This window comes from Gouania willdenowi, chromosome 22 (assembly GCF_900634775.1).
Source record: "Gouania willdenowi chromosome 22, fGouWil2.1, whole genome shotgun sequence".
Taxonomy (NCBI): Eukaryota; Metazoa; Chordata; class Actinopteri; order Blenniiformes; family Gobiesocidae; genus Gouania; species Gouania willdenowi.
The window spans coordinates 23,589,014-23,606,632 of record NC_041065.1 but is presented as its reverse complement, the minus strand read 5'-3'; the positions used below and the strand labels follow the sequence as shown (position 1 = coordinate 23,606,632).

The 17,619-nt window shown below is 36.6% G+C and overlaps 1 protein-coding gene and 1 pseudogene across 1 annotated transcript in view; both read right to left on the bottom strand.

Moving 5' to 3' along the window:
- The window catches only part of dnajc17 (DnaJ (Hsp40) homolog, subfamily C, member 17), a 36,484-nt gene extending 22,310 nt beyond the window's left edge, over window positions 1-14,174 (bottom strand). The window contains exons 1-7 of the mRNA XM_028438459.1: window positions 13,979-14,174; window positions 5,437-5,506; window positions 3,227-3,285; window positions 3,062-3,149; window positions 2,825-2,901; window positions 857-965; window positions 125-177 (exon numbers count right to left, since the gene is read on the bottom strand). Coding sequence (XP_028294260.1) covers window positions 125-177; window positions 857-965; window positions 2,825-2,901; window positions 3,062-3,149; window positions 3,227-3,285; window positions 5,437-5,506; window positions 13,979-14,059 — 537 coding nt within the window. The 5' untranslated portion in view covers window positions 14,060-14,174. The remainder of the gene's footprint in view (window positions 1-124; window positions 178-856; window positions 966-2,824; window positions 2,902-3,061; window positions 3,150-3,226; window positions 3,286-5,436; window positions 5,507-13,978) is intronic.
- On the bottom strand, window positions 10,987-11,104 carry LOC114457015 (uncharacterized; annotated as a pseudogene).
- Window positions 14,175-17,619: the final 3,445 nt, after the last annotated feature.

The following is a 17,619-nucleotide window of genomic DNA, read 5'->3' as shown; positions in this document are numbered from 1 at the left end:
AGTTTATTTTGTCGCCAAATAAGGATTTATAAATGGTATTTGTTATTATTTGCCAAAAAACAGCAAACCTGGCCTATCGGGAAAGTGTTATGTCTCACTCAAACCTCTCATTAGATATCCTTACCTTCAGTTTAGGGGTTACATTACTCCTTGAAAATTTCTCTGAGCATCCTGAGTCTGAAAAAAAAAAAAAAAAGCATTAAAGAGACTGTGAAGTTCAAAGAACAAAATGAAAAAACAATCAAAGAATTTAAAAAAAGAAGTAGTCTTTTTTTAAATAGGGGACTCAAGAGTGCAGAGGACTTTAGCAGATAAACAGCACTTTTTATATGGCTGTCACATGTTAAATGTACAGGCTGAGTGAGAACTGATCCAGGGAGGACTGTGTGCGTGCAGATGGAAGAGATCCAAAAGACGTGCTGACTATGCATGAGTGATTGTCCAGCCACTAAAATTGTGTGTGTGTGCGTGTGTGTGTGGGGGGGTTAGTTTAAGGCCAAGATCCATTACTCCCCTAAATACACACGCTCTATCATCTCATAACGCAAAGACTTGATTGACAGTGCTGTGTGTGCGTGTTTCACAGTAATCCTCATCCTATGAAGTCGTTTCAAAACTGAGTTTTTCTCTCGAGTTATTTTAAAAATATGCCTCTTCAAGCATGAATTCACTTATTGTTATTATATATAATGTGTATAAACCACAGGGTGCCTGGTGGCCGCTGTGGTTAGACTGTCAGTGGAAGAAGTGAAGAGCTATGATAGTTCAATTTGCTGAATTTTCTTTTTTTTTTTAAAAAAAAAAAAACACTGTTGGATGTTTGGGTCATCATAGCGCACGCCGGTCTGGAACGTACTTGTCTGAGTGTGGTATCCCATTTCTTCTCTTTCTCTCTGGATCTGCTCTCTGATGAGCCTCTGTTCCTCTTCTAGCTGTCTGGATCCCTCCTCTCTTAGCCGAGCAATCTTGCAGAAGAAGAAGATAAATCAAAAATATTTCACTAAGTCGACTGTTGTGCTTTCATTATTAAGGAAGCCATGGCATCAGGGTTGGGGTCAATCATAATTGTAATTGCGTATTTGATAGTTAATTACAATTATGGCGTAAATACAATTGTGATTGTAATTTTAAAAATCTGTTGCTGCCGTAATCTTAATGAAATTGTAATTGAGTTCAGATAATTGACTCTGTAATTGTAATTGCCATGAAAATTCTATAAAAAATTGTCAATTATAATTTAACGCAAAACTGGGGGACCATGTTACAGTTTTACACACATGCAGTTAATTATTAAAAGGTGTTTCATATCAAGCTTTCCCACATTTTACCATTTAAAATAAATTGAAAACGAGGGGTATATTGACACAAAAAAGGCTTCAATTCCCACACCAAAAATATTAAAAAATATATTTTCATTGATTAGGAAGCTTAACTAGGTAACAAATAGATAGGAAAGAAATTAGATGATAGATATTTATTTTTTATGTATTTTACAGCTGATTTAGGACCCGTTATTATAAGAGATGCTAACAGAAAGCTAACACAAGAGTAAGGTTAACTTTTATCAGGTTATTTATTTCAGGCTCAGGAATAGTGATTAATTTTTATTCAACTTTAGTAATTGACAACACAAATGTAATTAACAAAATGCTGGTAACTGTAATCGCGATTGTAAATGGGTAATTGAAAACATATTTGTAACTGAAAAATGTAATTGACCCCAACCCTGCATGGCATTAAAAATTTCATGACAACATTGTTGTAATGGCGGCGAAGTGAGAAAATTATCAAAATGTTAATATCTCTGGAAAAAAAATTATATTTGGTTGCAGAACATAATTTTTAAAAATACATGGAAAACCTATGACTTTTTTTTTTTAGAAAGTTCAAGCTGTATGCTCAGTTTATGCACAACAGATTTCTGTTGTTTGTCAAGAGTATTTTCTGCAGAATGACAAGTCGTTACTATGTGATAAAGCTGTTTTATTGTTATTGTGTTTATTTGACAGGGGTGATGTACATTCATAAACATTACAGTAAATGTACCAGAGTTAGCCTGATGGCTATTTTTCATCTGCTGTCCCTGAAAACAAAATCTATCCACATTAGAACAATAAAACTTTTTAATTCACCTTACTAAAAATGTATAATTCAGTTTCAATAAATAGTTCAATACATATTTTATATGTAAAATAAAATGCAAGATAACTCATTACTATCAGGGCTGATGATTGCAGTTACTGATTACATTTTCTGAAGCTAACACTGGCAAAATAAATCACAATCAGGAAAAACTACAAGTAACTGGATGTGCTTCAGCTTGCTGAGGACGGAATGAGCTGAAACATCCACTAATCGCTCTAATATTTTTTTCTTAGAATACTCAAGTAATAAAGTAATGAAGAGCTGCAACCCTAATATAAAGCAGGATTGAGTTCAGCATATGAACGGCTCTTCAATAGAAAATAATTGCTCAGCTTTGATTTGGCCACACCAAGTTATGGCTGTGACCCATCTTGAAAACATGCGCATCCCCTCATTTATCACTGGCGTCCTGAGAAAATCGCATCAAGTCATGCAACATCACCTCATGGGCGTCGTGATAATTAGGACAAGTTGGTGATAAAATAAAAAAAAAAAGTCCCTGTGATAAAGCCTTTGTTGTCTGACCAAGTCTTCGCACGGTTTTAAGTCAACCAGGAGCGAATGTTTGAGGCCAATAAAAACACCTGGTTGTGTTTCAAACACTATGTTCCCATGTGTACAGCTGTAGTGGAGATGCTTTGTTTTGTTTTGTTTTATTTTGTTTTCAAACTTCTCTTACTTCTTCCTCAAGTGTTCTGGTTATTTGCACCTCCTCCTGGATTTGTTCTGCAGCCAGCCGCTCTCTCGCCTCCAAATCTGTGATATCAATACAAAGTAGTATCAGTACTCCATCGTTTTCTCATCCTGAGCCATATCAACTCATACACAAGTTAGCATTTATTTATTTTTTTCTTTTGCTCAGAAAAATCGAGGAAAAAACACAACCCTGAGATAAAATCTAAAAAAAATGACTCACCAAGCCTAATCTTTTTTCTCTTGTCGTCAAGTTTCCTGTTTCTTTCCTCTGCTAGTTTCTTGGCTTTACAAATCTTGTCATAGGCAGCCTGAAAAACAGCATTGGGGAGAGATAATCAGTCGTAGTTTAAAGTTGTCGAGGTTTGAAAGGTATTTGTACACTTACCTTGGCAGCAGCGTCAGTGAGCACCTCAAGGGCTTGAGACAACTGGTGAAAAAGCTCCACTGTTGAATAAATAACATAAATACATAAATAACTGATGGACAGGAATAATCGTCTTCTGATTCTGAAGGACTTTCTTCATAAAGTATTACTGCATTTATCATTTCAATTAAAAGACCAAAAAATAAGCAAAACATCCACAAGCAGTTCTTAAAAGCATCCTTTCCTGTTAAATAATAGACAAGATGCTGTGATGGCCCATTGTAAAATAACTAATATGTCTTTAAATCAGTGTTTTTCAAACTTGGCGTTGTGACCCCATGTGTGGTTGCCTGAATTATCTAGTAATTGATTAGACAATACTGATTCAAAGTATATAACATATGTTTTTTAATCATTATTAAATTATTATTATTTGTATCATGATTTCATTGTTATTCTTTACCAAACACAATCTCAAATATAAGTATTCTATACTTCCATCCATCCATTTTCTGAACCGCTTGCTCCTTTTTCCAGTGTCGTGGGGGTTTCCTGGTTCTTATCTCCAGCTCTCAATGGGCAATTAGGCGGGAGTACACCCTGAACAGGGCGCCAGTCCATCACAGAGCATATTCTACTTTCTCAAATATAATTATAGTTCAAATAAAATGCGATAGAAAAAGAATATCTGAGCTAGCGCATCTTGTCACTTTGTGAAAACATGATCAAAAACTAATTCTAGGAAAAAATGTCTCGGGGGTCACGCATTATTTGTGATATAAAATGGGGTCATGATCCGAAAACAGTTGGGAACCACTGCTCTAAGTTATTTTTTATCTTATGTATCTCTTTATTTTTCTGTAAATAGCTCTTATATTTTATACCTCATCTGTAAATATTTAACTTATGCTTTTATTTTCCATCTTATTTCTTCCCAGTACACTTTATATTTGATTTTTCTATCTTTTCTACCTTGCACAATACATACAGCATATATTTATTACTTTTTACATTATTATAATTATTGTAATTGTACTTTTTACTATTGTTATTATGCTTTTCTTTGTTTTGTTTTGCTCTTTGTTTCCAAATTGTTTGTTTTTCCTGAAACATGGGCTGAGATGAACTTTTCATGTCTTAAAAAATCCCAAATTCCCCCCCCAAATGACACAACCTCATTCCTATTCATCTTCAATTAAATGCCACAAGCATTGCTATCCCTGTTTGTCATCCCAAACACACGGACAGACACACACGAGGAGACCATAATCCCCTCCACGTCTCCTCCAAACGTCCCACTGCTGCACTATACTAGCCGGGCCTAATCATTCACTTATGGGAGGCCGAGCAGACCGATTCTATTACCGCCTGTAGGGACTGGCAATGCACTCTAACAGGAGGCTCTAGAGATCACGCTACCAGTAGAGGCACTCAGGTTACCTACACACATATAATAGACTGGAATGAAATCCAACTGGGGGAGACCTGCCATGCCCACTAGGCAGCTCGGAGTGTCACAACACAAGGGGACTCAGGAAAAACCAAGGATTGTGGGGGGTATCGTAAAATCAGTGAAGAATCATGACCCCAATGTCACCTCTTACACACATGCAACCATTCCTTTAGGGCTAGCGAGTCCCAAAACTTGATTAGCTCTCGTGCAAGAGAGAGTCTGTGCATGAGCGGGTTCAAGTGTTGAGGCCCTCCAAACCACTTCTTTTCCATTTCTGGGAAACCGACCCCCTGCCTTTCTATTATCCCCAACCCAACCAATTTCCCGGTTTCTTTTTCTTCCTGTCATAATCAGCGATCGTCTACATAAGCCTCACTTAAAATACCTCATTTCCAACCTTTTGTCCAAGGTGTCTTTTTTTCCTCCAATTGACAGAAAACTGCTTCGATGCCAGATTTGATGCTGGCAGCTGGTCATGAAAGGACTCTTGGACCCAGTGAGGATTGTGATGTTTGGGACCCCTTGCTGGTCTTAACTGGGAATAAAAACTAGGAAAAACTAGGCACTGGTGTAAGCTTTTGACCAAAGGATGGAGTAGCTGCTTTTAAACCTCACAGAGTGATAAACTCTATGCTGTTCAGTTTTTTTGGCTTCATAGCTTCATCACAAGAGATGATGGAAATCACATGCAATAAAAACACTGACTGTTGGACACAAAGTTCAGAGAAAATAATCTAATAAACAGTAACTACCAGTACTCACTCACTCACTCACCCACCTGCTTTTGGGTTGTCTGGGTTCTTGTCTGGATGGCAGGTCAAAGCCCTCTGTCGATAGGCTTTCTTTATCTGTAATCATAAGGGGGAAAAAAAAGAACTAATATTATAATGACAATCTGATGAGGAAAGAGAAAAAAATTATCCACTTCAGGATTGATTAAGGCCATGAAATGAAGGAAAAATCCAGCTCTCAGTATGAATTATGTTTATCCTGTCATTCTTGGCCTAAAAGCCCAAAGACTAAAAGTACAAAACATTGATCCAAATGAACTATACTGGCCAAAGTTAAAGACTTGTGGTGAAATGTGCTCTGTATTTGAATGGTTTTGTGTTGTTTGAAGCCAATCAACACCTGAGCTAATCCTCTGCTTTCTGTCCTTCTGACAACTTGTTAATAGTTTCCATCCACTGTGTCATACCCAAACATGAACTCCAAAATACACTTGGACTGTTTGCCAAACAGCAAGTTAAATACAGCCTGAGCTGCCAGAATTGTCCCGATTCAATTATTCACCACCGGTAACACTGTTTCTGTATGCCGTATACAGAGATGAATGTTAGATAATGTGGCCCTTGGATTAGACATATACATTTTTGTGGCCCTTGTTGTCAGAGAAGTCTCCCATATCTGCTGTACAGGCCCTGGGTGTTCAGGGCAGAGTACTGTAAACCAATCACCAGTGTTTTGCAGTTCCAATGTGGAGACAAACACATTTACACATCAGCATTTGCCTTTCCCCCCCTAAAAAAATTATGAAATAGTAAACATGTTTTTAAAAACAAAATCACAAAATAGGAGTAAAGTGTTATTAGTGAATAGCACTAGTTTTTAACGGTAGGGGAAAAGAAAACCAAATTTTGTAAAGCAAGAAAATAATTTATTTGGACTATTGTATTGTCTTCTAAGGTTTCAGTTACAGCTGATTTCTTAACTCCAAGTCATTGCTTGGAATGGTAACCACTAACCATTCAATGGTTCTCCTAGGAATCACTTCATGACAACATGGTTTTCATTACACGTCTGCTTTTTTGGCAAATTTAGCAAAAACTTTCCGTGGAGACCAGAGGGGGCTGTAGAGTGCCATGCTGAGGCTCTGAAACACGCATTGCGTGCAAAGCATTTGACATGTCTCCTTATACATCCAGACTCAAAACAAACACAGCCAGGGATATGCATTTCCTCACACATCTAAATCAGCCATGCTAACACTGCATGTTTTCACCAACCGCCACCCCCGTGCACCAATCCAATCTCCTGCCAGTAACACTCTGGCCCACAGCAAGCTGTCTGAGAAGCGTTTGCATTGGACGCTTTTGTCTTCAGGCAAATGCACTGTGTTCCTGCGTGTTGTTTTGCAAAATTTTATCTTTAAAATGAATGCCAGAGAATACAAGGCTAACTTTCCAAAAAGTGGGAAACAAAAGCTCAGCACGGAACGAACAAACTAGAATGGAATACATCACCATCTATTTAACAACCTCTCCACCATGACAGTAAACTTGGACACATTAGCCTTAATAACCACAATGGTGGTCCAAGCCAAGGTATGATATTGCAGAGAGGTTATTGTGGCCTGACAGCTTCTGTTACAGGCCTTTCTTCTATCACAACTGAATTTCTTTGTTCAGTGTAACTCAAATGGTAAATGAGAACTTAGTTCACAGAGAGGGCTTTGAGAGACTTATCATCATTAGGGATATTGACTGCTGCAGCTTGGAGCTTAAAGCCTTGAAACTGAGACAATGTGAAAAAGACATCTTTCTAAAGGCCAAAACCATAATTCCCCTCTGTAGCATCTTTCTGCCATTATTGCCTTAATATTATTACTAGCTTTGTTCAGTTACAGTACCTGTATTTCATTTTTTTCTATTATGGGACATAACAAACACTGTATGTTAAAAATCTTATCAGTGCAATACAATTAATATCGTAAATTGTAGATTTCCATTGTTAAATGATTACCGGTAGGGCTGGGCGATATTATGAGCCTATATATATATATATAGTATTGAAATACTCATTTTAGGAGGCTCTACTAAGGCTGTGCAATTAATCGAAATTTGATTACGATTTTGATTATTACACTCAACAATTACAAAAATAACATAACATTTATATATATATATATATATGTACATTCTTTTTTGTTGTTTTATTTTCTAAATAAAACATACTTCCACGAATTCGAGCATCTGAAAAGAATGAAGCTTGGCATGAGAAAAAATTATTATTAATACTAACTTTGAGTTGTTTAATGCACACGCATGCTAGCTCCTCTGCCCCGCCCCTCTAAGCTAAAGCTAAAGCTAGCCTGCAGGCCAACACGAGGAAAGTTGTTGCAAGCGGTCTTGAAACGTGGCAGGAGAAACGCAGCAAAAATGCTTTATAAACAAACCAGGCAAGTCAAATTCTCTTCTATGGGAACATTTTGGGTTTGATGATGAAAATCTTGACTAAAGACACATCAAGTGCAAGAAGTGTTTTGTTTTGTGCAAAAAAGAAAATACTTGATTTTAGTGTTTGAAGAATTTTATTTATGTTTAAAAGATATATTTTACATTGTTTTGTACAAAAAATAAACAACTTTTTGGTTGACAAAAAATCATTTGAATGATCGTGATTTCAATTATGACTAAAATAATCACGTTCAAGCGGCCCTAGTTTCTACTGTCGCTACTTCTCAGAACAGCATGAAAGGCTCGGTCAGATTGATTTCTGAGTACGTCCTAACTCAGACCTTCCCCTAAACAAGCCACACTGCAGAACTCACTCACATATGCTGTCTCTTTATAGGAGAAAAAGGCAAAAGTGTCACATATTATGCAGCTGTCAATAAATGAGCCTGTGTGGCATTTTGCATCAGCAAATTTAACCTAGAATTAACTTTCTGGTAAGACTTTATTGAGTTAAAAATATCGATTTATATCGTATATCGTCATTTAGAGAAAATATATCGAGATATGAGTTTTGGTCCATATCTCCCAGCCCTAATTACGGTGATATTTTTTAGAGGTGGGATGATACATTGAGTTTACAATACAATAGCCGACAATGGGCTCACGAATCATGATACAATATTTTGGAAAAATTGCAGTTGTAAAAATAACCATGCTTTTTTACTTTAACTAGTCTGGACATACCTAGTAAGTATTACTTACATACTTACTCTGGGTGTGACCTTTTCAACTCAATTGGAATATAAAAAACAAACACAAACCATAACAATCTGGTGTATAGTAGATCATGTACCCTTAACCTTTAACGATACATCTTGTGACATTTTCATATCGACATGTCATTGCACCTTTAATAATTATATATAATGGACTTCAACAGACCTTTTACCATTTGTACCATCATAAATGTCTGTTTCATGTATTTGAGTTTATAATAACCTTTCCAGATTTCTAACAGGTTTTAAAGTAGACTGGCTTACAATGACAATGGCTAACACTCTAATCTTAATATTGTCATACATTAAAATGATGACAATAGCTTTATACTAGATTTAGCTATGAAACAGGCCTTGAGAATTACTAGTTAAAACAGAGTTCAAGGTTTAACAATTAAAAAAAAAAAGTATTACAAAATATTACATTTGTTTAGTTTGGAATTTACGTGTATACAGGAGCCTTGAATGGGTTATGTAACGTTCATTCCAACTATTACCCTCAACCCCTTGAAATGTATGACAAGTTAAACATGTCTGCACATCACCAGATGCTTAGTTGTTGGGACAAATATTTAGCTAGCTGTCATGACTGTTATAAATCTGGTTGGAAACCCTCAAAATGGGCCGAACAGCGGCAGCACAGTGTGTTAACTTTAGGATCCAGGTTTTTAAGTCTCATCTGCATTTAAATGTGACTCTTTTTCCCAAACTCATCACCTTTTCTTACTTCTAACACCCTTCACCATGTTTTGAACTCTGTTGCCATTCATCTTTACACTCCATGACTGCTCCAAAGGACTATTGCTTAAAATAAATATGTCTTGGAACTTGGAAGACAGTTTACGGAAACCTTTAGAAAGTACTGTGTGAAGACCAAATGCAGGCCCATGTTGTTTTTCGATTTGCACTCCATCGTCTAACTCTTCAAAATCTAATGTGGCAATTTACTTGTTCTCACAGCAGACTACACATGATTGTGTTTGTAGTTGGGAGAAACACAAAATCAAAAATAATGCCGGAATCCTGCTGCAGCTCGCCAACAGTAGCCTCATGATTAGAGCCCTCATGGTGAAAAACAGACGCTTTTCTTGCCCAGATCCCTGTTGTGCCATAGTCTAACTAGAAGCCAACATCTTGTCTTGATTAGAAAGACCTTTGGTGTCAATTACAGCTGACAAACTGGTCCGAGTGGCTGCTGTGGATGCACCAAGTCTGGTAGGAAACAGCTCTTGTACAGGATAGGACCTCTGTCTGATTAGCTGTGTTGTTTGCCATGGGCTCATCTTTAATTACAATCCTACTCAATTCTATTTACAGAACATCAGCAGGAAGAAAAAAAAAAACAATCACAGGCACAGCAGAGACACGCAAAGAGACAAGCGAGGACAGGGATTGATCGGATATGACTACACAGACAAAACAGTGCTCTTAAGGCCAAACATTGATTGAGTAAAAGTAAGATAAACAGGGAGACTCTGTGGTTGACCTTGCTTGTGTCTGGCTGCTGATGAAACTTGACCAGACATATCAACATTTAACAACTTCAAGTGATTACTTTGTTAAATCCTGACATTTACGTGCTTTTCTAAGCACGTTATAAGAGAACAGCTGCATCTTAAATTAATCGCCTATGAAGTTCTGAGAAAACTACCACAAGCAAGCAACCAAAACATGAAGTTACTAGATTTAACAAAAACACATAGGCAAATACAGTGTTTTTCAAACTTTTTTGGCCCATGTACCCCCTGTCTCTTATTTCTGAATCAAAGTACCCCCCTTTTCCAACTACAACATTTTTCTCAGAATACTGTGAAAAAAACAACTATAGAGCATAATAATGATGGAATGAATCAGTGATAACGAAATGTTATGTCTATAACTTATGTTTCCTGAAGGAGAGGAACGAGGTACAACACATATAGTATGGGATATCACGCCCTCATACTATATGTGTTGTACCGAGTGAATCAACTGAAAGGGAACCAAATGTTATGTCTATAACTTCTGTTCCCTGAAGGAGAGGAACAAAGATTTTATTTTTTTAGTATCCTTTTATGATGCTGCTCCTATGATGTAAATGCACCCATGTTTTATTATTCTTTTATAATAATAATAATGCATCAGTTTTATATAGCGCTTTATCATAGACACTCAAAGTCGCTTTACAGAATTAAGGCATTATTCTTTCACTCCACACTTAGTGGTGGTAAACTACTATTGCAGCCACAGCTGCCCTGGGGCAGACTGACGGAAGCGAGGCTGCCATAGTGCGCCATCGGCCCCTCCGACCACCACCGACACTCACTCACACTAGGCAATGTAGGTGAAGTGCCTTGCCCAAGGCACAATGACAGATACCACTGGGTGACTGCCACCCCACTGTGGCACCTGGAATTCTCAGTGGTCTCCCATCCAACTACTAACCAGGCCCAGACCTGCTTAGCTTCCGAGATCTAACGGGATCGGGCAATGACAGGCTGGTATGGCCACATGATGTTGCATATTGCATAGAAGTGTCCGATCCGATATCAATATCGGATATCAGTCCGATATTAGCTTGAAAACGAATATCGAATATCGAATTAAAATTTCCGGATTTTCTGATTTTTAAAAAAAAATTTATTTTATTCAATTGTAACCTAATGTTGCACCTGTTCTATTAATTTATCCACTGCTCTGTACAGCAATTTGTGATTTTATCTGCAAAAGACGCTTTATAAATTACTTACTTCAAAAATCCCAGTTTAAATGAGTGGAAGGAAACAGTATTTAGTGCAGGGGTCACCAACCTTTCTGAAACTGTGAGCTACGTCAAAGGTACTGAATAATATGAAGGGCTACCGGTTAGAAAAGCATTTCTTAAATACGGTTTCACTGTAATTAGAGGCTATGATAATAATGAAAGACAGCAGTAACTTTAAAAAGAAGGAAAAGTTTAAGTTTCATTATGCAACATTTCTCTTAATTTGTACAGTTTAATTTTCATTACATGATTTCATACAAAATGATCATCTTCCTATTTAACAAACAAACTTTTAACTAATCATATAACATGTGAAATTTGTAAAATGTAACAATTGTCATATTTTATGAAAATCCAACTTGTGTTTTTAAAATTATTATATTGTACTGTATATAACATACCATTGACCATACACCAAATCTGCAACACTAAAAAAATATATGTTTTAGTGAAAATAAACATTTAAAGATGGTAATTTAATACTAAAACTTTATCATCTCCAGCAGCATTTAACTCTACTAACTTAATATTAACTACAACTGTCACCTGTATGTATCTTTGTTGGTTTGAATACTGGAAAGTAAATCAGACTTTAGTGGAGCTCATTGGTCACTAGAGCTTCTGAGGGACCCTCACATGGTCCATTAAAAATAAATCAGGGATTTCACCTTTATTGGTCATATATGTTTTTACATACGTATATAAAATGTGTTCTCTGCATCCCTGAGGAACAGTGGCCAGCCATGTTGTGGCACAGTTGGGGGTTAAGGGACTTTCTCAACATCCCACATTGATGGCCTGGGTGAGATTTGAACCAGCAACCCTCAGATGACAAGGCCAGCATCCTTAACCACTAGGCTAAGCCCAAAGGCAATTTGGATGGGAATTAGCTTTGCCTACAATCCTGCATATTCACAGGTACATTTTCTTATTTTTAATATTCATTGTCCCTTGAATAAATAAACAAATCAAACAAAAACACAATTATCTTTATAGTTTTTATCATTTCTGGTCATCTCCCACCTAGTGTGGGGCTAAGTCTGACCCTTGTATTTTCAGTTCATGTTCTAATCGAGATCATTTTCATTGTCAACTAAAAAATAAACATAAAAACAGGTTCTGTGTGGTCTTGACTGTTTAAATGGTTGAAGGAAACAAACTGTGGTAGGTACAAAAGGCAGAGAAAGCATCTCCCTCTGAGGTGTTACCAATAAGCAAAGGTTTAACATGTCGTTTCCTCTGCATTTATCCTCCATCCAAAACAGGAGAGGATTAGATGCAAGGATATTGGGGGAGGAAAAAAGCTAAATAAAAGCAGGAGGTAATGCAGAATGCTCATCAACAACATCAATGCGTTTGGCAGGCTCTAGTCAAACCTACATAAACAGAATTTTCAGTGCGCTTCTTCCCAAACGCACGTGATAAACAACAGGCCTAATAATGGCCACGGTCAGATACACACACTACTTGATTGACTTTAGAGCACCCTACCACCCAGAATAAATGCACTCACACATGCACAGAAACCCATAATCTCTCTCGACCATCAACAGCCTTCACCCATGAAGCCGTCTCCGTTTTGGAGCCTTGACTGTACCCAAACCACAACCGCTAACTTCCTCCAGGATAATCCTCTCGGGTCAGACATAACTTTGTAATCCACTTAAGAAATTAACTTGTTCCCTTATTTTGGCAGCCGTTGTAATTTCCTTTAGGCCTGAGGATTGTAGAGGGCGGATGGTGGATGCATGGAAAACTTTTTTCGCAAAGGTGGTGTTTCGGGAAAAACTCGGGTCTGGGAATTTATTCTGAGATTGTATATCAAATATTGAATTAAAGATCTCTACAGAATCTCTACTATTCAAACACAAGCCTGTGCCTGAAAGTTAATGTAGTTTTTAGTATAATGGTAAGTTGAAATTTGGGGGGAAATTATCTTATTTCCTCACATATGTTGTATTTAACTGTGAATAAGATAACTTTAACTCCTTAGATATTATCAGATATGTGAGCTTCAACAGTGATAAGTGAATAATCAAAAAGGATGCAAACATGTCATTACTGCACTTCACACTGCAATGATTTACTAATACAACATCACAACCTAGTGGCCACAACAGGGTATGACACTTGTGAGGTTTATCATTTGTAAAGGATCCCTTTAAATATGAAGAAAGTGTCTATTTGTACGGACAACCCCCGGTGCTATTGGTACGGTACACGTACGTAGCGTTTTAGGGTTAAGTTTAGGGTTAGGTTATAACCCAATATCGCAACAATTTTTAACATAGAGTTAGGGTTAGGTTTACTCGTAATCAAGCGACCTAAACTGACCAATGACTGATACCCTTAACTCTGGGGGCTATATGGAAACGTATCAATAAACACTTCCTAAAGGAAAATATGTTCATCCCAGTGTTCAACTGATGGAGTATTAACTGCAATGGTAAACCTACTATTACCCTTATTAGTAGTACACTGTGTCACTTTAAAATAAAACACGACAAAAGAAGACCAGGTAAGCAAACAGTGAACGCCTTTTTGCACTATTCCATTTCTACAATGATTCCCTTAAACTGTGATACATTAGCCCTCATAAATCTACCAGCTAGCTTAGTCACGCACCTCTTTAGCTGTAGCGGTGCTTTCAACGCCAAGCAAACCGTATAAATCCATTTGTAAGATTTCTTTGGCCTTGCCAGACATCTTTGTTTGCAAATTGATACAATAACTACAAAGAAAATGTGAATATAACACTGATTTCTAGATATAGTGCTGCTATTTGTCGTTCTTGTTGCTCTTCAGTCCAGGCAGCATTAATATGACGTCAGCGGTGTTTTGGTGCGCGTTGCAACCTGGGAAATGTAATGTACGACTATTTTTTTTTTGTCTTTTGTAGTTTTCTTCTCAACTATTTTTAGGGCCGTTTCTGTTTAAAAACTATTCATAATTTGAACAAAGATCTTAAATGTTTGTATTTGTTAAAATAAGCTCTCTTATTGGTATTTTGTTAGCTGTTAAAAGTATGGGTCAGTTGCCCATTCTTTATGCGCAAATAGGATTTACAGAGGTATTAGATATAGAGCCAAGAAGGTATTGCTACAAGAAAGAAAGAAAAAAAAATCTATCGAACACAAGTTTCCCTACATTTTGTGTTAAATTTATATTAGATATTATATTATATATTATATTAAATATTCCCATCCAGAAATATCATGTTTTTAATGATTTGTCAACCTCAAAAATGAAAAGCGACTTTACAAAAAAATGAATTTCAGATTAAAAAAAAAAAAAAAGAAAAAATGTGTTGTAAGATAAATAATGCAACTGGTCGTCTTGGTGAAAAGTACAACAGCAACCTCTAGTGGTCAGAATATTTATTGGCAAAATGTCTTATTTTGAAGTTGCATTCAATTCTACCTACTGTTAAATCTTATTTACATAAAAAAAAAAAAAAAAAAAAAAAACTACCTTACCTCATTTTGGGTGGACATGGTTTAAAACAAACATGAATTTGTGACCAAAAGGGACAAATGTTCTGTATGCGTGTGTAGTAAGTAAGTAAGTAAGTAAGTCAGTAATTAAGTAAGTAATATTTATTTGTATAGCACCTTTCGTAGACAAAATGCCACAAAGTGCTTCACAACACAGTTTAACATAAAAAATACGCTAAAATACACAGTTTAGAATCAAAAACAGTACACACATTATAAAAATGGGCCAGGACAACACAAAATCATAGTGTGTGTGTGTGTGTGTTTTTAATAGCTTGCTCATAGCCCGAGTGTGTCCCACTATATGAATACATACCGCCGACGGGCACTGTACTAGTAGTAATGATGATAGGACTTAGAGAAATGCACACAAAAAAAAGAATAGAAGAATAAAATTGGAAAACAAACAAAGACATTTTTTTAAAATATATATGTGTGAAATTGATTTGGGAAGAAACTATGAATCCATTTTCTGACCCGCTTGTTCCTATTTTTAGGGGCGATGAAGAAACTCGCTACATCAAATTTAAATAAGTTATGCTATTTAGTTTTCAGTTTGCTTGAATTATATATTGTGTTTCTATTTTATTTTTATTTTTTTATATATATATTTTGAAGGATGGGGTTTCCAATGGTCTTACATACTTTAAGTTACAGTTTCACATAAGTGAAGATACATTTTTACATCCTCTTGTGATGACTTTCTCTCTGATCAGTGATCATGGTACCTTTTTTGAACACAACTTGAACATCCTGTGACTACTGACATGAGGAATAATGGGAAGGCCCAGTATTTGTTAACCAATAAAAATATGGACAAAGACCATTAACTCTGTACACACTGTGGCTTTTATTATAAACCTGACGTGATGTTGATTTTGGATGCAGCAGATGAAACGATTAATATCGAGAGATGCATGACACAAACCAGTCTGGTTGAACAAGCTCTACAAGTGGACTGTCTAAATATTGGCTCACTGAGCCTATTTATTGTTGTTCACTTATAAGCAGTCTAATGTTAAACCATTATATTCTCAGTGACGGGCGGTAAACAAAGCTATCCACTGGTCTTTGTTCTTGTAACTTGAGCACTAAAGCTGCTGGATTCTCTCACACTAACTCAAGTCTTGTTCTCTCTTAATTACACTGTTCAAACTTCAGCTCAGGGGGGCCTAAAGTTGTCAGAGATTGTCACCATCTTCTAACGTTTCATTTTTTCTCGTCAAAAGCGAATTCCCTCAGGTTACAGATAAAGAACAGCAGTGTAGGAAGAACCTTCAAACACAAACCAGAGGCAAGGTTGCTGCTTTGATCCTGTCAGAATTAGCCTCGAAAATCACACAATTTCTGACTCATTTCTTGTCTATGTGCCAAAATGTGTCATTAAATGGAGTTGCACCCTTTCATCCTACATCTACATTAAATGCATGATGCAGAACACTTGCATATTATATTAGTTGGTCGAGAATTTTCCAAAATTCCTTAAACTATTTGAGGAATGTTGAGTCTCCAAATCCTGTCTCTAACTTTCATTCCAGGGCAAATGACATGCATATGACGTTTCCCAGCTGGGGAAAAAAAAAATGCACTAACTTAGCTGGAAAATAGAAATACTTCAGTAGATTGCTCCATTTGTACCAGTGTAGATATTAAACACCAGTGTTTTGATGGTTCATGTTCTGGGAGTTTCCTGTTTCTGCACATTTTGCAGACATGAGTTGTTTAAAAGTGGAAATGCAGTGAACTCCACATGTTTTTCCTCCAGCTGTTGCCTTTGTGGGGTCAGATCCTCTTGCTGGGATGGGGAGTGTGAGGGGAAGGCCCAACCAACCCCTGGCAGCATTCAGCATCACAAACAGCATCAAGTTAGATAACATCAGCAACGTCAAACCCGGAAATGAACAAGTTTAGCTTTCAAAATACAGCTTATGCGTGTTCTAGGTATGACTTGGATAGGATGTGGTTTTATGTTGTGTTGAGAGGCGTTGACCCTGCAAACATTGCTGTTTACTAAGTGCACACAGTTGTTTTGGGGTTTTTGAGGTTAAGTTTGCCCAGTGGGTGTGTGTGTTCTTAATATTTCCAATGCTTTTTGAAGAGTCTTGGTCTTTGGTCGACCATTATTTACCTGCTAATTAGCTACATTATTTATTCTTTTATATTTTTGCACTGTTATCTATGTTGGTATTTATTTCAGTTTCTTACTGCATGCTCTTTGTTATCCGGTTTAATAATGGTATATTCCACATGTGTCAAACTCAAGGCCCGGGGGCCAAATCTGGCCCTTTGAAGCATCCAATTTTGCCCGTAGGAGAAATTAAAAATGACAGAGAAAATGTGAATCATTGTGTGAATGAAACTCAACAATATTTTCAGGGGCTCACAGTTTTCCCGGTGCTTATATCAAATGACAGCAGTAATTTCTTTTACAATTTTTTTCTCAAATTGTTACATAACATTTTCCTTAATTAAATAGAAATTTGTCACAAAATCAAGGAAATTTAAAGTGAAGATTCAGTTGGGACTCATATCTGTCACCAATTGCTTGGATATTGTCAGTTTCTTACATGTTTTGGATTTTATATATACGTAGAAGTGCAAAGTAGGGCACAGTAATGTTGAAATTACTAGTTTTCCCGAATAATATGTAGCCCCTAAACTAAAATTAGTTTCATTGTATTCTATTCTATTCTATTCTATTCTATTCTATTCTATTCTATTCTATTTGTTGATCAATGTGACTATAAAGATAAAAATGCCCTCAATATTGGA